The sequence below is a fragment of the Phalacrocorax carbo genome, chromosome 11, assembly GCF_963921805.1.
Source record: "Phalacrocorax carbo chromosome 11, bPhaCar2.1, whole genome shotgun sequence".
NCBI classification, from domain to species: domain Eukaryota; kingdom Metazoa; phylum Chordata; class Aves; order Suliformes; family Phalacrocoracidae; genus Phalacrocorax; species Phalacrocorax carbo.
The window spans coordinates 933,814-958,054 of record NC_087523.1 but is presented as its reverse complement, the minus strand read 5'-3'; the positions used below and the strand labels follow the sequence as shown (position 1 = coordinate 958,054).

Here is a 24,241-nt window from a genome sequence, read left to right as displayed (position 1 = left end):
CCTGCCTTTCATGAAGCCGTGATGGCTGGGCCTGATCTCCTGGTTGTCCTGCACTTGCCTGGTGGGTGGACTCAAGGTGAACCACTCCATAACCTTCCCCGGTACCGAGGTCAGGCTGACAGGTCAGCCTGTAGTTCCCCGGATCCTCCTTCCGGCCCTTTTTGTAGACGGACGGCACATTTGCCAACCTCCAGTCAGCTGGGACCTCCCCGGTTAGCCAGGACTGCTGGTAAAGGATGGAGAGCGGCTTGGCGAGCACTTCTGCCAGCCCCAGCTGAGATGGCAGCAGCTCAGAGGCTGCCTCCCAGCCCGGGGTACACAAATAACTTCAGTAAGCACAGGTGCACAAATCCATTCTCATATCTCCCAAATTCAATTATCTTTTTTCTTTTCAAATGCTCTATTTACTTATTTTGACAGTTTATTTTTCACACGCAGGGTCCCAGCCGCAGCTGAAGCCCCACCCCTACCAGCCCTGGCGCAGGCAAGCCCACGGCTCTTGCTCCATTTGCTTTCCCTTGCTGCGCGAGAAGGGCTGCTGCAGCCTGAGCTGCATGGAAGCCGGCTGCCGTTTGCCCCGTGGGGCGGCCCTTGCCCCGGCACCCAGGGGACAGTCCCCAACAGCCACCCCGACCAACCGAGCTACTGCATCCCAGCGGGGGGACGCACGGCAGAGGCCGTGCCATAACGCAAACCACTGGGGAGCCTCCTCATTTCAGCTGTCATCACTGGCTCTCCCCCTGCAGTCATCACTAAGAAGGATCAGCAAATGAGGTTAAGAAGGTGAAAGGAGGCGAGTATGCTACACCTGAAATGCAAAGCCTGGGCAAAGTCACCCTGCAGCCTCTGTATCACACAGCTGGCCTCTGTGGTAGGCAGCTTTTTGGATGCAATACTGAGACCAAAACTTCTGCCTCAAAACCTGATCTCCACCCAGCGAGCTCAGGGAGCAGCTTAAATAAATCAGCTCAGAGAAGACGAAACACTTGATTTCCCCAGAGAAGGTATCTACAAAAAGAGACGGCATAAACGTATTGCAAGGTTACTCGAGATGGGGCCTCACCTGATTATGAAGTGTGAAGGGGACAAAAACCAAAACAGCAGTAATGCAAGCAGCTTCAGCCCCAACAAACAGCACTGAGGTCACCAGCGCTGTACACCACATCGTCCTGGTGACTGCAGACTCACCTGGGGCCTCCAAGGACAAGACCTTGGTGTCCTTGGTGCACAGAGAGCCCTACTTATTTCCCAAGGAAACAGTCTGTCCCAACTAATATTTTTAAAGTTAGTTTAACCCACACCGTAATCTTCCATTCTCAAATCCATCTCCTCTGCTGACAAAAAGAAAATGTGACTATAAAGAAAAACACAAACAACTACCTGAAAGGAGGTTGTAGCGAGGTGGGGGTCGGTCTCTTCTCCTTAGAAACAAGTGATAGGACAAGAGGAAATGGCCTCAAGCTGAGCCAGGGGAAGTTTAGGTTGGATATTAGGAAAAACTTCTTCACCAAAAGGGTTGTCAGGCATTGGAACAGGCTGCCCAGGGAGGTGGTGGAGTCCCCATCCCTGGAGGTATTTAAAAGAAGGGTAGACGTGGTGCTTGAGGATATGGTTTAGTGGTGGGCTTGGCAGTGATAGGTTAGCGGTTGGACTCGATGATCTTAAGGGTCCTTTCCAACCTAAACGATTCTGTGATTCTATGATTCTAAGTACTCTTGATCCATGTATTTCATGCTCCAAGAGACACTGCCATCATGCCAGGCAGGGAGTACTGCCTTACAGTTCCCTAGAAAGCATCCTGGCTGTTATTGCACTTAGCAGGGTACCGCAGGCTTGTACTACCACGTACTAACAATCTGCTTTTATAGGAAGACATTTAGCTTTCCCCCTTTGAAAACTAAGCGCAGTGATACTATTAAACACTTAGGAAGAGATGATGGGAGTTCCTTGGTGGCTTTTCCCAACAGCCAGATCCGAAGTGCAAATTTCCAGAGGTTACCATAATGTCTCCCTGCCCGGTCCCGCTTTGATCCCCCCGGCCAGGGCCACCCCTCGACAGCCCATGGGTGCTGGGGCTGGGAAGGGGGGCTGGGGGCTGCCGGACCCACAGCCAGTCACAGCAGCAGCACGGCTCCTTGTGCCCCAACAGCGCTGGCGCAGCGCTCCCAGGGCAGGAGGGTCTTGAGAAAGCAATCCCCGTCCTCACTCAGGGCTTGCCAGGCTCAGCAACCACAGACCAAAGCTACTCTCTCCATGCACCCTTCACGTGCAGATTAATGTTCCTTTTGTTTTTGTAGCACACGGATCTTAATGCCAGCACTGCATTTATAAACTAGACAAGTAGTCCCTGCTCCTGCTCACAAAGCCTTTGTAGAACAATACCTGCTCTGAGACCTTCCCCTGGCAGGACACAGGGGTAAGGGGAGGCTTGCAGGGGCCGGGAGGTCAGCCCGCACAGACAGACCCGTGCCCCGTGACAGGGTGCAGCCAGAGCACCTCATGTGAACCGGCCATTTGGTCCCCGAGGTATCTCCATAAATCCCTTGGCCAATCAACACAGTGCTGCTGTGTGTCAAACTGCGAACGGCAGCTGCTGGGGGGAGAGATGATACGGGACACGCAGTGCTGGCAGGGCAGGGGACTCATGTCAACGCCGTATGCAGATGCCCCGCTCGCCTCCGCGCTCGGGCAAGGAGAGGGCCCCTCTCCGACCCACGGACATCTCCTCCGCAGCCCGGCAGCGGGACGAGCGCCGCGAGCCCCACTCACCAGCCTCGGCTTTCTAGTAAAGGGGAAACCTCAGGGCCTGTGTCCCTCTGAGCGCTGTCGGCAGAGCGCTCGCCGCCACCTCCAGCCAACCCTCGAGCATCTCGGCCCCCCTGAGCCCCCGCTGGGGTCACCCCAAGTCACACTGCCTCTTTCCGAGGGGCGGGCTGACCCCTCCAGCATCCCGTGGCAGGGAGTGAGGGGCTCGCGTTCGCCCATGCCCTGGAGCAGGATGCCTGCTGGAGCCGGGTGTCCCTTGTGGTCCCCCCAGGACCTTCAGCTAACTCCACAGAATCTGGTATGGTACTGCAGAGAGAAAGCCAAGGTGGACTGATTTAAATCAACATCATGTACAACTTCAAATATAATCAGAATTTAATTTGGCAAAAAGGATCCCTGTACTTAACCAATTTTCTTCTTTTCTACATTGGTCTTTTGCAGTGATTTTCCCTAAAGAATGCATTCAGTCATGTTCCCTACCTTCATATTTTCTCTTCGCAATGTGCAGAACGTGTTCATTTTAAACAGGGCCACGCTGATGCCTCTGCAGAGGATGTGACAGTTCTTTCCGTTACCAAGAGCCTCCTCATGTTTAGCAAATAGGAGCTTTTTTTTAAGCAATTACGCAGTTTGTAATGACTTTTGGTTTTCCATTCTGTAACTTAGAAAATGGTGTATTACACGTTCTTTGTTTATTAGATGCTGGGTTATTATTTTATTTGTGATATGTGTGAAGTTGCATTCAAATGGATCCATAAATTCAATGGAAATGTGAACATTTTAAATTGCTCTTCTGGTAAGTCAGAACTAAATTTATCAAAGCAGACTGTATTTCAAATCAATTGACTACTAAAGCCAAGCCAGGCTTATTCATGAGCTGCAAACTCTGCTGACTGGCCCTCTTCCAAGGGTTCTCCAAGATTTAAATGCTGTTGGACACCACTGTCCCATGCCTCTTTCTCTACACAGGTTAGAAAACCTCCCACATTTTCTGGCATTTTCAACTCCGAGTAGTTCTCCGTTTTGAATGACTAGCCTTTGAACTGAACTGGCTGCATAAATTGGATTTTCTCTACCCTCTGAAGCTGGTTTAGGAGCACAGCGAATTCCTGGTGCTGAGGTGCTGCCTTCTGCTGGGAGCCTGACCTCCTCCGAGATGCCAGCAAAACCCGCGAACCACCCACCATTATATAAATTGTATAAACTGACGTCCTGTGAGTTTCACAGACTCTAGTAAACGCAGGCTTCCACATTCTTCCATGATGAGAAAGTGGGAATATGGCTCCACACCTTGCCCCACACGTATCATGTACCTAACAGCGTTCCTCTTACTTAAGGATGATGAACAGCCTATCGGTTCTGCAGGCAGAGATGGCATCTGCCTCCGCTCCTGTGGGAACTCAGGGAAACCTGTCTGATAATCCCACTCCCCAGTTGTTCCACCAAAGAACAAGTTGGTGCAAAGGGGGGCTGCAGACCAGAGCCCTCCCTGCCACACTTGGACCTCAGACCACCAGTCCACTTCCAGAGTGGGAAGGCTCCCAGCCAGGTTGCTGAGGGATGTCAGGATTCTCTTCCAGACTCGGATATTTAAAACACATAATATTTTCCCCACTTCATTCGGTAGTGGAATTATTGCTAAGGAAACTAGTGCCACAAATTCTGCATTTTTATTTCTCTACTGCATGAGGCATGAGTTGAAAGTGGGCAGATGGCAGACGATGGAGGAATCCAGCATGGAAAAACGAGAAGACCACAAATACCACTTATACCGGAGGCATCTGACTGGGGAGGCACACCATGTGTGCGAGACCTGCTAGCACAGGCAGCAAAGCAAAAGGCATCATCACTGCCTTTCAGAGGGCCGCTACCCCAGTATCTCCTGCCTCCCTGCTGCCCGGTGGGCCAGCACCTCCTCCTCTTCCCAGCACAGCACGGCAGCCCTGGGGACAGATTGGGAAGAGAGGAAGAAACAGCAACCTCCAGCTCAGGGAGTGGCCCCCACCTCCCACCCTCGGCCCACAGCGTCCCCTCCAGCAGCAGCGGGATGCAAGGACATGCTGCAGTGGCTGTGCATCGCCAGCTGCACTGGCTCCTGCACCGCGCCCCGCTCTGCTGGCAAACCATTTGTTTTCTAGAGGAGACTTCACAACTTACGCAACAGTATCAGCTCCCATGGCCTCAAAGCAGATCATGCTTTGAGTCATCTCATAAAGAGCAAACAAGCAAATTATAACGAAGGTTTCGTGTATCTATGGTCCTCCTGGCACTCTTAGCCCTGATCTCAGCAACAGAGGCAACGCAGAGGCAAATTCCACAGCACCCTGCAGCAAGGGGCTAAGGTCCAGCCAGGTCCTCCTGCCCCGCACCTTGCCTTCCCTGGCGGTGCCGAGGCCACGCGTGCCCGTGGCGCACAGCTGCCCACATCTGCCGGCTGCGGCAGGACGGCAGCACTGCCGCGAGGCCGGGCTGGTGGGGACGAGCGGCAAGCTGCGCCGGTGCAAACCCCGGCAGCACGCTTACGGTGAGCCCAGGGCGTCCCAGGAAGTGTTGCCTTGATGCCAGTACTTCCTTTTAGCAACACAAGGCACAGACAGCCAGACCTGTTGTTTCGGGTGCTGAAAGCATTTTTTGGGAAATACAGAGGGCAGAACCCTGCAGCAGCAGCAACTGGCTGATCCCAGGGGATCTGTGTGCATGAGAGGTACCCCCGTAACCACAGACAGACACTGAAACCTGCAGACACGCCAGCCCTGCTGGGCAGCGAAGTCCCGAGAGAGCCGAGGCACTTTTGCAATCGCTTACAAGCCCAGCACCCTGTCTGCTTCACCTCTGCTTCACTCTGCCAAGCCGGCGAAAAATGAACGCAGCCAGGAATCGTTTTCCTTTAAGCCCGCCTGCAAACCAAAACACAGATGCCACATCTAATTTTAGGCCTCCTAGCCTTGAGAGTGTTCTCTTAATTCTGTTTAAAGTGAGCAGCAAGATAGTCATCTCAGGACAAAGCTACTGAAGCGGCCAAGCGCCCACCTTGACCCCAAATCTTGGAAAGCCGAAGGGTGCGGTGGGGGCAGCGCCCCATCCTCTCCTCCGGCCACGAGGCACGGCTCTGCCCTGCCACCCACATGGCCAGGAGCAAACGGATCACCGCCGATCCCAGGGGGATACGGAGGATACACGGAGCCCCCTCCGCTAACTGGAAACAGGCAGGCAGGGGGTCTGGCCTGCTGCCCTGCTAACCTCAGGCTGCCACCTTACCCTTGTGGGGACTTGGGCAACCGTTCCAGCTCAGGCCATAATTCAAGTGTTTAAGCACCAACGTGGCAAAGCAGAGGGTGAGCTGAACGAAGGGAAAACCACTGCCCCCCAGGCCCCTCTCAGCTGCCACCCACAGCCTAGCCTCGTCCCACCCTCAGCACAGCTACAGGGGCGGGATGCTCCATCCCGCAGGCGCCCCGGCACTGCCTCCTCGCTCTGCTCCCCCCTCAGAGCCACCCTCCGCAACGGCCAGGAACCAAGGACGTGGCATTTGGCACAGACTGTGCTGTAAACAAGAAAGTGAAAAAAAACCCTGCGCTGCTATTTGTTTTCTAACCAGTTAAAGATGTTCCTGAGGTCTTGGGAGCAGATTGGGAAGTAACAAGATTTCTTTGCAAGTGGAAGATGGTATTATCAGTTTCCTCTCTGACCACAGGGGACATAAAAACAAAGCAAATAACTAAAAGCCAGAAAACTAAACCCATGTGAATAGGCTGCGCTGACTGGGATGACCTCACGGGTTCTGAAGCGTAGGAGCATGCACAGGGACAGAGCCCGGAGCCAGCCAAGGAGGGAGCACGGTCCCCGCAGGACCCACGGCTCCAGGCTTTGGACCTGAGCTGGACACGTGCCACCCAGACCAGCCCCACTGAACAGCGCCGACACCTCCAGACAGCGGGAGGCAGGACGGGGGCGACCTGGAGGGTTAGTGCTCAGCTTTGTGACAAGAAGAGGTGCCAATTTCATGCCAACCCCCCCCCTACGTCCCCTTGCAGGGCCCCATCCAGCTGGGGTGGGGGGCCCATGACCAGCACTCCTTCCCACAGACAGCATCTGCAAAGGGATTGCTGCAGGCACTGGGGCAAGGGATGGAGACGATATTTATACAAGAAGAGAACACACATACAAAACCAGTGCGTTATGTCCCCGGGTAGAAGAACACACGCACACACACGATCCAAGAGAAAACACAGATCATCCGAACACTATTTGCATGCGGTATTTCATTTCCCAGTTAAGGCACCCAATTGCCATGCAGTTGAAAGCAATTAACCTGATAGGCACACAAATTACTTTTCTCCTTTTCTCTTTTTACAAGGGGAAAGAGGAGCTGCCGAGATAGCCTGTCCAAACCCTCCCCAGCGGCACGTCAGAAAATGTGCGGACGCTGCTGCCGCCCACTCCAGATAGGCGGGGAGGGGGAGGAGGCAGGAGCCTTCACTAGGAAATTACTGATACAAAAACTTGCGCCTGGGCTCTGTTCTCAGCACATGGGCCAAGGTCACAGCATTTTTTCTGCCATTTCTAACCAGTAAAGAAGCTAATGCAGCGAAAATATGTAACACCAGTCAAAGTGCTGAAGGGTTTGTGAGAAAACAGCAGAAAAAGAAGTGAAGGACCATCTTGGGAAAGAAAAGAAGCAGCCCTCTAAGGCCTTCCCCAACTGGTGAGAACATGGGGGGAGAGGAAGCGAAGTCCAGGGTCTTGCCACCTTTTCCTGGGAACTGAACATGTCCCAGTGACTCTCAAATGTATTTTAGGAAATCTGCAGCCTCCACTCTGGCATTTCTGGGGATCCCTCCTGACAGCAGCAATTCCAGGAGCAGCTGGCAGGACGGCGGTCAGGCAGCAGGGATGAAGATGCTGTTGTAACGTGGGATTCAACCCCCGAGGCTCTTCCCAAAGCTGCTGGCTGCAGCCAGCCCCAGTTTCTAGTCCCAGCCCGAGCACATTGGTGCGGAGGGAGAGGGCACCCTCCAGCCTGCACCCACCCAGCATGCACCACCCATCCTCAGATGATTTGCCAGCGCATCAGATCCCCCAGGCTCTGGCAAGAGCTTAATCCTGAGCTTCACAGGCAGTGCTGGCATGCCGGATCAGGCGGCCAGCATCCAGGGACATCCCTCCCAGCACCGCCTGTCAAAGACACCTGGCTACAGACATTAAACAAGTTAAAGATAAATCATTACAACTGCGCCCATGCACAGCACGCGAGCAGCGGCCGGGGCGCTGCACAGCGCGCTGAAGCGGCTCGCCACTCTCTGCACAGCACGACCAGGGCTCCGCCGGCCCAGGCGCACAGCAAGCGTGTCCTGGAGGTGGCCCAGCTCTCCGTGGCACAGACCCGCCAAAGTCCACTACGGTTACGTACAGGAAAACGTGCCTGGCTGCTCTCCCTGGCTAACTCACAGGACGGCTGCCTGCGGTGCTCCCTCACCCTCGCAGCAGAGGATGCCCCGCACAAATGGTACTGCTGTCCCAATACTGGCGGTTCTGCACTGGCTTTCTAAGCCTTATTTAAAACTTATCTTTTGCTCCCAGAGCTGTTTTCGAAGCGGCAGCCACCTTGCCTGCAATCTCAAGGAGCTCAGGGTGGTCCATGGCATCACACAGCCCCTCGGCAGCCCCACGCCCTGGGCAGTCCGATGGAGGTGCCCAGCCAGCCCCTCCAGCAAAACCACAGGCTTATCCACTGCTCTTCGCTGGGGATTGTTACTTATTTATTAAGGTGCGCTCCATTCTGCTTTTTGATTATGCAGAAAAGCCACCAGGAGACCTGCAGAGAGCTTGGGGTGTAATTCACCCTGTGTGGATACCCGAGATGCCTGGAGCTGGGTGGCATCCAATTCCAGCCCCAGTGGGACGGCTGCCCGCTGCCCAGGGAAAGGGCAGCAGCTATAAATACCTGTAAAGCTGGGCTGTATTTTTAAGATTGTTTCTGCTACTGCAAAATGAACTTAATCTGTGGTCTATGTCCCAACAAATCATTCTTACCGCTTCTGAGGATGTGTCAGCGTTTGACTTGGTTTGTTCTCATTATCCAAAAAGGCCTCCCCAGAAGTGGGGCTGGGGCGTTTCAAACCACAGAGGAGTGTGGGTGACCTTGCTCTTTCTGGCTTCTGCTCAGATTGCATTAAACAGGAAAAAAGCAGAGGCAAGAGAGCAGGCCAAGCCTGCCCTCCCTGCCCGTTCTGTCTCCGTCTGCCCGCTACCTGCGCAGGCACCCAGGGAGCGCAGAGGCTCCCGCCGGGGTCCCCCGAGGTGAGATGCTGCACTCCTGTAACCCCTCTCCTGTAAACACTGTCCCGGCACCTGGGAGCTGGACGGGGTCAGACATCGCTGAGGGCAGCACTCGGGTCTGCTGAAGTAAACAGGACTACTGACAGGGCACCGAGTCCAGCGCACAAGGACACCACTGCAGGACTCTGTCCCAAAGCCGAGCACAAAGCGCAACCCGGCGCCCCGGGAGCCCAGCTCCGACGGCTGCCAGGGCCCACAGCCACTCTAAGCTCTGAGGGACTCCTGCCAAAGCCACCGGCTCGAAACAAACCTCACCTCCCTCCATCTATGGAAAAGGAGCACTACCTATTTTGCATGGTTGCCTGGAGGCTAAATGAATTGCTGCTCATAAGTGCTTCAGAGGAAAAGTGCCATAAAAGCACAGAATACTACTACTGGTAGCATTTCTATTACTGTTACAGGATACATCGAACTTCACTTAAAAATACTCAGAAGGAGAATCAGGGTTGTAATCATTACTTTTAAAGCAGAATAAACCACAAACACACTCTGCAACAACTGCCAGCACTGCCTGTTGCAGGCACCTCGCCTGGGTGGGCAAGGCATCTCACCACCCGAGCCACGCGGGGCTCCAGGGCTCTCCCAGGGGCGGCTCCTCCTTCGCTTTGCCCCGCAGCCAGAGCTGGCAGAAGGATTAAGCTGTACTTGGACGTGGATGAGTTCACAGGTGGCACGGGCAGATCAGCGGTGAAGACAGAGGCAGCAGCGGATACAGCAAAAGGGAGTATCGATGAAAAACCTCCGTCACAAGTCTTTACCATGACAACTGGGTCAGTTCGTTTTAATTATCATGAGCTTGCTCATACCACTATTATTGTTAAAAAACAAAGCCAGTTCTTGTCTACAACGCGTGAAGCAGCTATCGATAGCAGGGCTATGAGCCCGTCTGAGTTAAAATCCCAAAGTGACCAAATTGCTTTCTTCCACCGCAGGGAAACAAACAGAGCCTGGCTTCTCTGCAGCATTCAGCCTCAAATGCCAAGTCAGGGCTGGTCGAGGTCACTCCAACTCAAAAGCCAGGAACACTCATTCATGCAGACGTAGCCATCAAAATATCCCCATGCGGGCGTACTCCTCCGATTCCCTGCAAGGGCGATACTCCCCACCTTTCACTTGCCAAGAAGGGATTGCTCCCTTACTCCCCGCAGGCCCTGGGGTGGATGGAGCAGGGTGGCCAGCGCAGGCAGGGCTGTGCCCAGCCACCCACCCACGGCCGCGCAGCGCCGGCTGGGCTGCACGCAGCCATCAGGCTTTCTTCAAACTACATCAGTCTTCCGAACGCTACAATGGACTCACTAATCTAAATAGACTCTGCTCTCCTCCACTGAGGAGTAAGTGACTCCATTCCTTGGCAGGAGAACAGATCACCGCATCCAGCCACCCCACAGAGACAGCCGGGGAAGCCTCCAGCGATGCCGGCACATGGTGCAGGGCAGTGACACTGACTGCCAGCACACCACACCCTCACCCCGGATGAAGGAGGATAAAAGGATAAAATAGCCATTGACCGTCTTCTGTTTCCCTTTGGGTCACCTTGCAGAGCATTCCCAAACCTACAGATAATTGCCAGTTGCCCTCCACAGACCCCTAAAGCAGCTGGGGGACCCACGGACCGACTGAAGGCTGCTGCCCCAAAGCTTTGGCGCGATGCTTGCCAAGCTGTGCTGAGGCAGCCGGGGCTGGCGGAGCATGGCACCCCCAGCCCAGCAGCCCCACCGCCTCCCATCACAGCTGAGCTGAGGTTCACCTTGCCTCCTTTTCCCACCATAACTGCCTTCTCACGGCCCTGTTGTCACAACCAGCATCTCAGGATGCTGAGAACCAGTGAATGACAGAAAATGACGATTATCACCACATATTTTCCCTTTCCCCTGCATCAATACTGCCCTGCATTCTGTAAATCCCAAGCCTTGAAACACCTCCCTCCCAAAAGACAGATGTTTTCACCCAGTCAAGAGCACAGCTCACCTGCTCAACCAGACTCCAGCTTGCCCGGCCAACAGCTTCCTCAAGGTCCAGATTTAACTCCCCCTGCATGAGCTGCAAGCAGAGGATGAATGCCTCCCACAGCCTCAGCCTCGGCTCTTGGGATCTCCACCAGGACCACGGGAAACCCTGGGTATCCTTTGCAGCCAGCAGAGGAGCGCAGTAACAAACGAGGCTTGCTGCCTCAGACAGCAGGACACCGCTGCCGCCAGCAGCACTGTCAGCCATGCAGAGCACATCAATGCCTTGCACAGGCTCTATTTTCTCCAAGCAAAGTTAATGCTTTCTGCTGCATAGCGCAAATCTGAAGTGCTCAAGAAAACTTCTTTTATAGGTTTTAGCTTTTTCAAGCAAATACTGTTAACAATCAGAGCAGATTTCCTACCTCTGACCCCAAACTCTTCCCAAAGGAAGGCTCACCACTCTGCAGCTGCAGCCTGTGAAAATGAGGCCTCTGGACATCCAAGCTGAGGCTCCAGCCACCCTACTCACTTAGGTGCTAATGCAAAACTGAGCGATGGGGCCACTGGACGTGTATTGCTGTCACCCCTAAGGATGTATATAAAATTTAAGATTTGCTTCTCGCTCCCCAAAATAAATCCACACTTCGATTCAGCCTTCTGTCATACGACCCAGCATGACGCTCTCTGCAAAAGACCTGAACAAGGGACCTATAAGAACACGAATGTGCTTTCGTGTACCAGACAGAAGTTCCCTGTATCTCCTACTGTTCATATTCAAAGTCAAATCCTAAGTTACACTTTTTACTAATTAATTTAAAGCTCTTATGCAGAGCAAAACAAGCTTCTGCAAAGACCTGTACATGTGATGACACTCGATGCACGGCGGTACCTCCTGCACTGCCTACACTGCAGGGGCCCATGCCCCCTCCTGCCTAGGGACAGCGAGCGGATGACGCTGTCATCAGGGCTCCCCTGGGCTGCAGAAGCGAAGCGGCGATCGTACGCGTACATGTAACACGGCACTCCATACAGTACAGCGCAAGCACAGCACCCTGTGTCCAACAATCAGCCCCCACTGAGCAGCGTGCCAGGCCCGGGACGGGCTGAGGGACCAACCCCTCCGGCTGGCTGGTCCGCCCTTGGTGGCCGAGGATGAGAGGGAAAAGAAGCAGGACCCAGATTTGTGGTGCTGCCACCTGAGGCGAGCTGTAGCAGGGCTGGGCAGGGACACCCCACGGGCCAATGCTGGATCACAGCGCTGGTGTGACAGCACCCTAACACTCAGCGGTGTGACCCCTCGGCACTCTCCGCGCCCTCCCAGCGTACTGGAAGGTAACGCATCCACTGCTGTTCCCAAGACTTATTCAAAGAACACTAAGGAGATCCAGACAGTGGTCCTGTGGCCTCCCTTCACTCGTCGCCTGGGCGGTGAAGCCTGGGCTGTAACGAAGGGCTCTGAGCAGGTTACTGGTCCCCGTAAGTCCGTGCTGCTATGCAGGTTTCCTGCACAGAAGATTTATAGTGGCCAGAGAGGACCTTCCAGGTACTCTCTGCCTGTATCTCTGCCAGCCTGCGCAGGAGGAGAAGACTCAGCTGAAGCAGAGGCTCACAAAAGACATTGCCAGACATTTTCTACTGCCGCAGCCGTGCCCTGCCGCGCTGCTGGTCTGGAGCTACCTCTTGACCCCTGGTAGCAACATGAAGTTGCCATGCGGCACTTTGGTTTGCAATCCATCAACTGGAAAAACAAGACAAAGGTAGTCGGCAGAGACAGGATGGCATGCCTGCACTGGCCAGGTATTGAGATGTACGCTGCTTTTGGCTGCGACAGAGTTAATTTTCTTCACAGTAGCTAGTATGAGGCTGTCTCAGGTTTGTGCTGAAAACAGTGTTGATAACACAGGCATGTGTTAGCTGTTCCTGAGCAGTGCTTACACACAGTCAAGGCCTTTTCTGCTCCCAGCGAGTAGCTGGGAGTGCACAAGGAGTTGGGAGGGGACACGGCCAGGACAGCTGAACCCAGTGGTCCACTAAAGAGGGAGACAGGACACCTGCCTCTCGTGCATGCTGCCTCCTGGCTCTCTTGAGGAAAAGAAAGAGCTGGAAAGGATCCAGTACCCACGCAGGAAACTTTGCCACTGCTGCCTGTGGTGCTACACCTATGAATGTGGTGTAGAAATGGGTTCATCCGAGGAGAGAGGAGATCACTTATGGCAAACGCTCACACCTTACCTAGTGATAGTAACAGAGGAAGGTGCCCATGCCTCTGCGTCACGTCGCCAATTTGATGTCAGCGTCCCAGCTGACACAAGTCAGCCGGTCTGTCTGAGATGACGTCGTGTTCCTCGCTTTGTGTCGGTTTCCAGTGCAGATGCCCCTGTTGTCAGAAAATGTTCTTCAAAAAAAGGAAGTTCACTTTAAATTGCAGAAAATATTGAAATAAACTAAACAAGAGGAGGAAAAGGCTATGTCTCACAAGCCCTTCAGCCAGGTTCATCTGATGCTTCTTATTTAGCATTGCCTTCTGGCTTGTGATGCCGTGCTGGCTTTTTTTTCCACTTGCAAATGCGTTCAAGACTGCCACCACCCTGAAAATGCCACAGAGCATTGAACAGAGCAAAGCGGGCAGAGCTGATGCCTCTCACCTTACGCAGGTCATCTCACAATATACCAAGCACTAAAATCTTCCATAAGCAGCTGCGGCGCAGGGCATTCACAGGTTGTGCTCGGGGGCTCCTGCGCTCCGCTGCGCTGCAGCTCGCCCGCCCGGAGCGGGCGCAGAGGCGTCCCTGGGGCGGGCGCTCCCTGCCTGCCAGGGCCGCGGGACACAGGCCCCGCCACCACCGCGGCCCCACCGCCTGCAACGACCTCAGCGGCACGGCGCTCCCAGGGCTTGTGCTGAACGGCTGGCACCAGGGGAACTCCAGTTGTTCTGTTTACTTCCAGCAATTAACTGTCAGAGTCGCACCACCACTGCGCGATCTTTGGGATCCACCGGAGCACCTCAGAGAAACAAATGGTTGGTACTAGAAGTAGAGAAAGTCTCCCACAGGATAGTTTTCTTCCAGTAAATGCTCATTTGATAAATGTGAAATGTTCCACAGGATGATAAAATAATACGGTATTTTTCTTTTATGCTTAACTTTGTAATCTTAGCCTACCAGTCGCAAGCGGAGAGTATCCTTTTCAAGCCAAACAGCCTGCTGCAGCAGCCCAGCGGACAGGCACCCCCGAGCACGCCAAGTACAGACTGAAAGCCAGTTAGAAAAGAATCTGCCAATACAGAAATGGCAAATTAGGACAGCCATTTTAAAATCAGCAACTTACAAAATATGAGTGAAGCTCAGTGCTAAGACAAAAATATAGTTAATATGAATGACAGAAAAATACAAAGAACTGAATTACTGCTGTCTATTACAAACAATTTGTAACTCTGTGAAATGAAACTGCTTTCAACATACCAAACCGAAGTGTTGCCATATGGCTAAAACACTTTCCAGTATTTCAGGAAATTTTGGAATTTCTTCCTGCAGGAAATGGCAACATTTCCAGCTTTCCTCCCAGTTCAGGAGCACGCCTGTGAGCCGCACCCCTTCCCACCATGCAAAGACTTGAACAGACCGTATGAGATTCGCTCTCGAATGCCTTTATCTTTCGTTTGCCCAAGAGCACGCGATCCAAAGGTGCCACCCTGGCACAGACACAGAGCGAGCCGTTGTCTCCTGCGCGGAGCTAAGCGCGGCCTTGCAGGGCCCTCGGCGCGGAGGCGGGGGGAGCTGTGCATCGCCCGGGGGGGCTGCCTGGCGGCGGGTGGCGTTCAGGAGTCACTGCCTCGCTACAGTGTTTCTGCTGCAATTCTTGCCAGGACCGTCCCACACCTTCCCCAGTCCGGAGCAAGGGGCTGGAGGCAGAGACTTCCAGGAATCTCCTGCTCCGTGCTGCAGGGACAAAGCCAGAGCTCCTTGGTACAGCACGGCCTCTGCCCGGCGCCAATACCTTCCGCGCTGCGATGCCCACAGGTGCCTCTGGCAGCACGGTGACAGACGTGACCTGCCTGCCGGCAGCAGCACCATCCTCCCGCTCAGCGTGCGGCGGCACAGCCTGCGGGAGGGGGTGATGCTGCCCTGGGGGCTGACGGCCGTCCCTGCGGTGGTGGTCCTGCCCCGGGGGATGATGCCCGTCCCTGCGGTGGTGGTCCCGCCCTGGGGGATGATGCCCGTCCCTGCGGTGGTGGTCCTGCCCCAGGGGATGATGCCCGTCCCTGCGGTGGTGGTCCTGCCCCGGGGGATGATGCCCGTCCCTGCGGTGGTGGTCCTGCCCCGGGGGATGATGCCCGTCCCTGCGGTGGTGGTCCTGCCCCGGGGGATGATGCCCGTCCCTGCGGTGGTGGTCCTGCCCTGGGGGATGATGTCCGTCCCTGCGGTGGTGGTCCTGCCCCGGGGGATGATGCCCGTCCCTGCGGTGGTGGTCCTGCCCCGGGGGATGATGCCCGTCCCTGCGGTGGTGGTCCTGCCCCGGGGTATGATGCCCGTCCTTGCGGTGGTGGTCCTGCCCTGGGGGATGATGCCCGTCCCTGCGGTGGTGGTCCCGCCCCGGGGGATGATGTTGTCCCCACGGTGGTGGTCCTGCCCTGGGGGCTTACACCCGCCCCCACAGCTGCCCAAGAAGGAAACCCGGGTGGAAAGGCGCAGCTACGCACCAGCAGAGTTTTCTTTCAGATATGGCAACACACAAAGCCACAGGTTCCTACTCGGGCTACAAAACATGCTTTATCTCTCATTCACAATCAGTATGTTGAAATATATTGCCTTTCTGACCTCAGAAAAAGCACCAAATCACTACCAATTTTCAACTAGTTCTCTTTGCTGGAATGAAGTTCTCAGAACAGGAAAACCAAAGGGTTTTACTATAGAGTGGCTGCAAGAAGTAACGCAGAGCACAGCTAGCATCTGCATAACAAATACCAGTGAATACTGCAAACAGCAGAAAAAATGTAAAAGCTGTACAAGTAGGAGAATATCTGTCATGGGCAAATCCTTTGCTGCTTCCTGCCCAGAAGTCCTTGGTAATACAGGACAGAGGGCACAAATGATTGTATAACTTAAACCCACCAATACTCTTACAGCTTTTTATGCATTATTTCTGTGGTGAAATTTGCTGAATTCTCAGCCACTGTCTTCTATGCCAAGTGCCTTGTAGAGCTTAACTTTTTGTTGCAACCAGCACTTAAGAGAAAATGGGGGGAGGGGGGGAGAGAGTAATCACTGTTGATATCAAGCATGAGACTTTGGAACCAGTTTCCAGAGGGTGTAAAAGCTCAGAAATTTGAGACATGGGGAGAAGAGGAAGTGAAAGCACTGAGTAGGATGGGGAGACGTCTTCCCTTGAACAGCCTTATAATGAGCAGGTGGAAAAGCAAATAGATACTTTGTGCTGTAAGGGCAGAGGAGCAGGTCCCACACAAACACACGGCACATGTACACCCTCCACGGCCCATCCCTTACCAGGGTGATGCATCTGCCCTTCCCAGTGGGTAGGGAGAGCTGGAGAGAGGGAAGACAGGGAGGGACAGAGGGAGGAGGGAGCAGGAGAAGAGGGAGACCCTTTTATGATACTTGGAATATACTACAGAAACACGAGGAAAACTCCAGAACCAAAATCAATTGAGCGGAAGGAGCAAGCTGGAAAATAAAAAACACTAGAAACAGTTATCTCCCATCATTCACTGCCACAGACATAAACCCTGATTTAACGGCACAGGAGAGGGCCGGGCAGCCCCGCGGGCAGAGCTGCTCACCCCTCCAGCACTGTGCCCGCGGGGCTGCTGCACCAGCAAGCACAAACCTGGGCGAGGACTGAGAGAACACTTCTTTAATGCCCATGGGCCCAGGCCGCGTGCTAACACAAGGACCACAATCCTTCCAGTCTGGAGTGTTTTCTCAGTGGTTCTGGGCATCTTCAAAGAAAAACAGCCAGTCTCTCCGTGTGTTGCAACGCCAGGACCCAGGCTCCTGATGTGGGTTTCAATGTGCACCCGGCGTCAAGTCAAACAGCCCGTCTTTAGAAAGGGCCACTTGCTGCCCCCACACCACCGCAGGCTGAGCCTAGGTAATGGGCTGTGAAAAAGGATAATCTCATTTATCAATTTAACTGAAAACTAACTCATGGGAAAGACTAAATAAATCAGCATCCTCAAACTGAAATGACAGCAAGTCAAGGAGCTAAGCATGGAAGAAAGCAAATGAGCTTTGGCTTGCATGCTGCAATCCTTCGGAGAGCAGCTCTCGGGAAAAGGAACTGCAACCGTTGTGCCCTGGCACTGGGTGACCCAGTGGCCACGCCAGCTGTGGGGAAGCCAGCAGTGCCCATCTCCAACGCTCTCCCTGATAGCAAGGCATTCGCTGTACCCGCTGCTGTCCTGCAAGTAGGAGGCTTGATCAGAACTCGAATATCCCGCCTACTCCAGTTACCCTGACGGAGTGTTACCAGTTGTTTCACAACCTTAACTCAAGCCAGGAGAGATGAGTGTCTTCCCATAGCCTGGTAGCATGCCAATTCACATTTAAACAAGTCCCAAGTCCTCTAAACTTGTGTAAACAGAGTTCTGTGCTGTGGTTACAAGAGCCTTCTCCTGCCAGTCACCAGGGAACCTTCAAAAGCAGCTTTTAATTAATGCTGTACCCTGGGGAAAGCTCAGCTCCGATCCCTCCCAAGCTCCACATGTGTCTTCTGCTTTATCCCCCTCCATGTTTAGGCGGTTTGAAAGGCAGCACCGCTGGCACAGGCAGGCAGCACTGCTGGCAGAGGCAAGCAGCCGCCCTGCCCCGCGCTCCAGCAGCCACCCGTGACCCAGCCACGCTACATGTGGATCTGATTCTGCATGGAAAAGTGGAGCACTGGTTTGGCAACCAGGGACAAAACTTGGCCACAGAAGACCTTAGCACACAGTTATAAAACCTGCGGATACACGGGCTTTGAACCAGTGGCCTGATCCAGCAGCTGCTGAAGCCAGGGAGCCCATCAGCCAAGCGCCTCAGGGTCTGGGGTCCCCTCTTCCACCTCGCGCTCCCCCTTTGGCTGTGAAAAGCCTGATGGTTAGCGGTGACTGAAGACAGCTCGGCAAGTACCTACATGAATTCAGGATGCTTGTCAGGCATGTCCTAGGAAAGGTTTCTCCTACTGCAAATTTGCTGTTGCGACCTGGAGCATTTACTGCTCATTTAAGGCATGGTCACTCCAGTGAACAACAGCAATGCAAGCTGGCCTGGCACGACATGAAAACACAGATGACCATGATTTAAGTGTACACCACTGAACAACCTGCTATCCATGACTCACTCAAAATCTGAAAGTGATCAGGAAAAATATGGAATCTGTAGTTTTCCAAACAAGATCTGACAAGAGATCAACCCTATCACCTCTGAAATAAAGGAGACGAGAAACAGGCACTTCCCGGTGAAGATGCAGCGTGCCGAGGACAGCAGTCGTTTGCCCCACAATGACTTGTACCTACGCGGGAATGTCAGAACACGATTCCCAAAGTCTCCTGAAAAGCGCAAAACCTCAGCTGCGCCTGGGGAGAAGGACCTGCTTCCAGCCGACAGCACTGGTCACAGGAGCGCCTGCTGTGTGCGTTTAAAGAAGAAAAATAAAGAACTGAAAGGTGATGAAGAAGAACCCTTTTTTTTTTTTGTGCTTTCTCTTCTGCTTTTATCAGGAACCATCAAAAAGCTTTAGCCCGTCCATGACGTTCCCAGCCCTCCAAGGTTCAGTGCCCACGGAGCCGCACCAGCAGCTGCGGACCATGGGCAGCTCTTGCGAAGCTGGCCAGAGGGACAGGCTTCAGCAAGAGCGTTCTTCTGTGCACGGCTTGTCTTCCACAGAAATATTGACGTAATACCGCCATTCGCTTGAGCAGAAAGGACATACTGACAAGAGCAGGCGGGAGGGTCATCCCCTTCCCAAGGGCTTCTGAGTCCCGCCAGGGAAGAGCTGAGGGTCCCCCAGACCTCCCCTGGGGAAGGGGCCGCCCGGCAGAGGGTGGCTGGGAGTGAGGGCAGCCAGCGAACGGCCTCCTGCCTTGTCTCATCTGATAGTGGAATAACCTGCCCTTGATCTTTTTTATCAGAATCTTATCTCCTCCTTCAGCAGGTGGAAATTATTACAGGTATTATCTGTAAGCAGTATCACAATTACATAGCTGGCCACAAAAAGATTATATAGCCATTATGCCAGGTGATGCATAAACACAGGGCACTCGCCCAAGCTGATTACAGCTGAACTGAAGAAAGAGATCTGCAGGCAGGTGTAACCAGAAACACAGGGACACCAAAAAGGTAACAGCAGTAATAGCAAATGCCACTTAAAAAAAAAATCTCTGAAACTACATGGACAACTAGATTTTTCTGAGCCAATTACCCCTAAATTTGTTTGTCACCTTTGTTTCCAGTGCTTCAGTAATGGCTCCTTCTTCAATTCCGTTTAGTTTAAACCAAATAGGCCTACACCACTTACGCAGCGCTGTGTTTTGGTCTTATGAGTCATTTTGACACTGTAACCTTAGCTTTATTATATCAATGCTGCATCTCACTCTTAAAACAGGTTATTTAGTCACCCCAAAGACTTGCTGTTAATAATTATGCAATAACCACAGCACAAAGATAAACAGCTACGAGTCTACAGCGTAACAAAAGCTTGGATTAATTTGTTAATTATATGTAAGCAGTACTGCCACAATCAGGTACACCACATCAAAAGCTTTCAATTAAACCAAATTATGTTAATGTCTATTTTGTTTCCTCTACGTTTCAGTGCCTCCAAACCCAGCCAAATCCCCCGCTGTGCACAAGCAAACCACCAGGCAGCAGTTACGGATCTGCACGGGCGCTGCTCCAAGACCCACCCCGGGCCCCAGCACACCCGGCGCCTGGGGACCACCGACCACGCCACGGAACGGCAAGGATGGCTCCTGCCGAGGGGGCACCTTAATTCGGCCCCGTCAGATGGGCTGGCTTCCGAGGCAGCCCCTGGCGGCTGACAGCATTAGTTTTATGAGCTGCGCCTGTTGTATCCCAGGCTGAGGTGGATGCCAGCACCCAATTTTCCATTAACAATCCCTCAAGCAATCCAGCCCCCCTCTCTCACAGCTTTAGAGGTCAACTCTTCTACTCGCAACCCCCAACCCAATTCGAGAGTAGTTTACGTGAAGAGAAAATGTAAACAACTCCCCCAAAACATTAAGAAACTGTTTGTGCTTTAATGTCACCTATGAAGAGGGGGGTGAGGGGATGTGTGTCTCTGACTCCAGAAATACCAATCCATGCCTGACCCAGACCGCTCCAGGGCAGAGCTGGGGTTCTGAAGACAGGTTCACCACGGAGAGAAGAGAGGTCCCACTAGCACAATGTAGGACCGTTCGAAAAGGGAAAGAACGAGGAGCAACACACCTTAAAATGCTCCGTATTCTTCAAAGAAGATGGGGCTGCGTCTGCAGCTGCCGCTGCCAGTGCCACAGCAGTGTGGGGAGCTGAAGCGCAGATGACCTCACACCAGTAACGCTGCCCCGAGCCCCCAGAAGTGCCCTCCGCTGCTCTCCAAGAAAACCCCAAGACGACATTTTCCAAGGCTAAAAGGGTGAAGCTTTCTGTGCAGTGCCACGCAGGACGGGAACTTAAACCTAGCACCAGAAGCTAGCAGGGGAGTACAGGTCCAAAGTGGACCATCCTTTGGTGAGGAACTTTACTATGAAGAGGTTTAGCTCCCACAACCCTCCTTCTGCACGAGCGCTGCTGCCTGGGAAGCTGGTACACGATCCGCTGCCATCAGCTCCAGCTGCAGCAGAGGCTGCTCACTGCACCGTCACTGTTGCATACCCAGCAGAAAATCAAAAGCCACAGCAATCAACAGGCAGCACACTGCAAAGTTAATGGAGACTTTGCCAGGGTGAAATAGAAACCTGGCAGCAATTAACCCATACGGCTTTAGCCAGACCACAGAGGAGCGTTCCGCTTTCCTTACAGCATACTGAAATTGCATACGAGCACAGAGAGGGGTATAAATACTGTCAGTCTGTCGCTCACTTGCAGCAGCCAGGTAATGCTGTACGAGCAAGAGTCTGGAGGACAAGATAATGGTATTTTTAAAACTCTCTGTGCTAGCTATGACTCCACTGATTCCTGCAGAAATCTGCCAGCGGGAGCCCAGGTCCCCTCGAAGCCACTGTGCCAGGGAAGCAGGGACTCAGACACAGCACGCTGATCGGAGCCGCAAGAGGAGGATACAGGATTTCCCACAGGAATATGGGAGACATCATTTATCTCTAAGGCGAGACTCGGGCAAAATTCACCTGCTGCCCAGGTCCAGCCCGCAGACTGCCTGCTGACCCCCACATAAGCCCGAACTTATTTTCCTTACGGCGATATTCCCTCCCTCTGGGGGGTTCTATTGCACAGCCTTCGCAGGCAAATAAACCATCGCAAGGCTGAGGCTTCTGCTGTCAAAAACTGGCATCATCCATTGGCAGCATCGGGTAGTTAAACTTCCCCAACTCTCTTCACCCCTCCTCGCTCTGCACCGATTTCAGCAGAGACTTACCCAGGCTCCAGTGGGACACGCAGGGTCCACACAACTCCTACCAGTACGACACTCACAGCTGGACTCATTTTGACCCTCCCTCACTTTCACCCCAGTTTTTCTGCCAAGCCCTCAGCTTCTTCATAAAATCCCCAAGTAAATCGTTGTGTGGATGGTAATTACCTCAGTGCCCGAGCAAAGCTGTGAGCATTTCACAGCAGCAGAACAAGCACACAAGCAGGAGTATGCATTTGTGCTAATCCCTGTGCTAATTCAAAGGGAAAACCTAACTGTTCATTTTAATCTTTGCTCCCACCATGCAGAGTACCACAGGGTAAGCATGTGGGCGCGAAACAAGTTGAGTCTTGCCCAGTAAGTCACAAGCGACAGCCAGTCGGTACGAGGGAACGCTCCGACGGCGGAGCAGTGAACCAAGCCGGGGCCAGCCGGGACAAGGGGCGGGATGGACGCGGGGCGCTCGCCGGGGCAGCCGGCGGGACGCTGGCGGGATGGTGGGTGCGGGATGCGGGGTGCCAGCGCCGGCGGGGTGCTGGCGGGATGGGGGGTGCGGGACGCGGAGTGCCGGTGCCGGCAGAATGCGGGATGCCGGTGCCGGCGGGGTGCGGGGTGCCGGTGCCGGCGGGGTGCGGGGTGGGGGACGCGGGACACGGGTACTCACCGGAGGTCGCCGTAGGCGCCGGCGTAGCCCTCGTCCCAGGGCGCCAGCTCGCTCTTGATGCAGGCGGCGGGGGAGACGAAGGGCGGCCGGCCCACCGGGTACCAGGTGTCGGCGGGGCAGTCGGCGGCCTCGGTGGCCGGTGCCCGGCCGCAGCCAAGAAGCCCGGCGGGCGGCTCGGCGCAGGGCCCGTACAGCGGCCCCTCCTCGGCGAGGAAAGCGGGCCAGGGGGCGGCGGGGCCCGGCGCGGCCACCTCGGGGCCGTAGCGGCACGGAGCGCCCCAGCCGCCGCCCGCCGCCGGCCCCCCCGGCCCCTCCAGCTTGATGCGGGTGGGCGACGGCGCCAGGCTGAAGGCGGGGGGCGGCCGGGCCGCGGGCCCCGGCGAGCCGCGGTAGAGCCCCGGCGCGGCGGGCGCCTCGACGGCCAGGGCGGCCCCGGCGCCCGCGAAGGCGGCCGGGGCGGGCGGCGGCTCTGGCGGGTCCCCGGCGGGCGGGCGGGGGGCGCGGTGCGGCGCGGCGGGCAGGGCGAACATGCAGTCCTCCCGGGGCAGCGGCTCCCCGGGCGGCGGCTCCAGCGCCTCCAGGGCCAGGCCCATGGAGGCGGACACGGCCCTGCAGAGCTGCTTGGCGCTGTCGCCCAGCGGGTCCTCCTTGGACGCCGGCTCGGCCTCGAGCGGCGGCAGCAGCGGCAGCGCGCCCGCCTCGCACAGCAGCTCCCGCAGCTCGCCGGCGCAGGGGAACGGGGAGCCCATGGCGGGGCCGCCGGCCGGCAGCGCCTTCCCGGCGCCGCGGGGCTCCGGGGGCGGCAGGAAGGCGGGCGAGCCCGGCGGGTGCCGGGGGCTCGGCAGGCAGGGCTGCAGGCTGCCGCCCGCCTCCTCCCGTGGCGCCTGGAACGCCTCGCAGACGCTCTGGAAGAAGCTCTGGAAAGCCCCGCGGAATGTCCTGCCCCCCGCCCGCGGATAGACGCGGCCGACCCCCAGCTGCACCTCCATGCCCGCCGGGCCCGGGGCGGCGGGGGCGGCAAGCCCCCGCAGGCTCCCCGCGGCCGCCCGCCCGGTTAGCAGCGGCGCTGCCCCGCGGCGCCCATCCGCGCCCGAGCGGCGGCGGGACAGGACCGGCGTGGGCGCAACAGGCAGGGGACGGTGGGGGAGCGGGGCAGGCGCAGCCGCCGCGGCCAGCTGCCGGCGCTCCGTGTGCGCGGCGGCGGCGGGGAGGGAGGGAGGAAGGCGGAGGGGACCGCCCCGCGCGGCCCCGGGGCTCCGCAGCGAGTGATCGGTAACCCGCCCTGCCCGCCTCGGCTGGGCTGGGCTCGGCTCCCCCTTGGGCGGTGGCGCCGGCGGCACCCCCGGGGGCGGCCCTGGAGCAGCGCGGCCCGCGGACCCGCAGCGCCGCCGCCGGCGTTCGCCGCAACTTCTGGGTTCGGCGCCCCAGCGGCGCCGGCCCCCGCGGGCGGAGCGGGACGGGACGGGGCGGGACGGGACGGCCCGGGGAGAGCGCCCCTCACCGCGGCATCTGGGCGGGCGCCCGGCCGCGGCTGCCCCCGTTTCCCGGGAGCGCAGCCCCGCCGGGCCCCGGCCCCTCTCCCCCTCCGCGGCTGCGGGCTGCGCCCAGCCGGCGGGATTCGGCAGAGAAACGCGCTCCGTCGCGTTGTGCGCGGGCGGGGCCGGCGCCGAGCATCTCCCGCCGGCTGCGCCCGCCGCGGGGGCTCCGCGGCCGCGCACCGTGCGCTCCGTGCCCAGGGAGCCGGGCGCCCTCCCCTCACCGGCGGGGGCTTTGCTCCCACCGCCCTCTGCCCACTCGCCACCAGCGAGAAGCAGCGAGTGGGTGCGTGGCGGCACGGGTACCACCGCCCCGGTCACACACACGGCTGCAGTGACCGAGCTGGAGGACCCAAGGCGGGGAGGACGTGCCGTACTCTAGGCTTGAGCTCCCCTTACTG

At 55.9% G+C, this 24,241-nt stretch overlaps 1 protein-coding gene across 1 annotated transcript in view; it reads right to left on the bottom strand.

Annotated features, from left to right (window-relative positions):
* Positions 1-23,647, bottom strand: part of AR (androgen receptor) — a 62,529-nt gene extending 38,882 nt beyond the window's left edge. The window contains exon 1 of the mRNA XM_064462783.1: positions 22,306-23,647. Within this exon, the coding sequence (XP_064318853.1) occupies positions 22,306-23,294 (989 nt within the window). The 5' untranslated portion in view covers positions 23,295-23,647. The remainder of the gene's footprint in view (positions 1-22,305) is intronic.
* Positions 23,648-24,241: the final 594 nt, after the last annotated feature.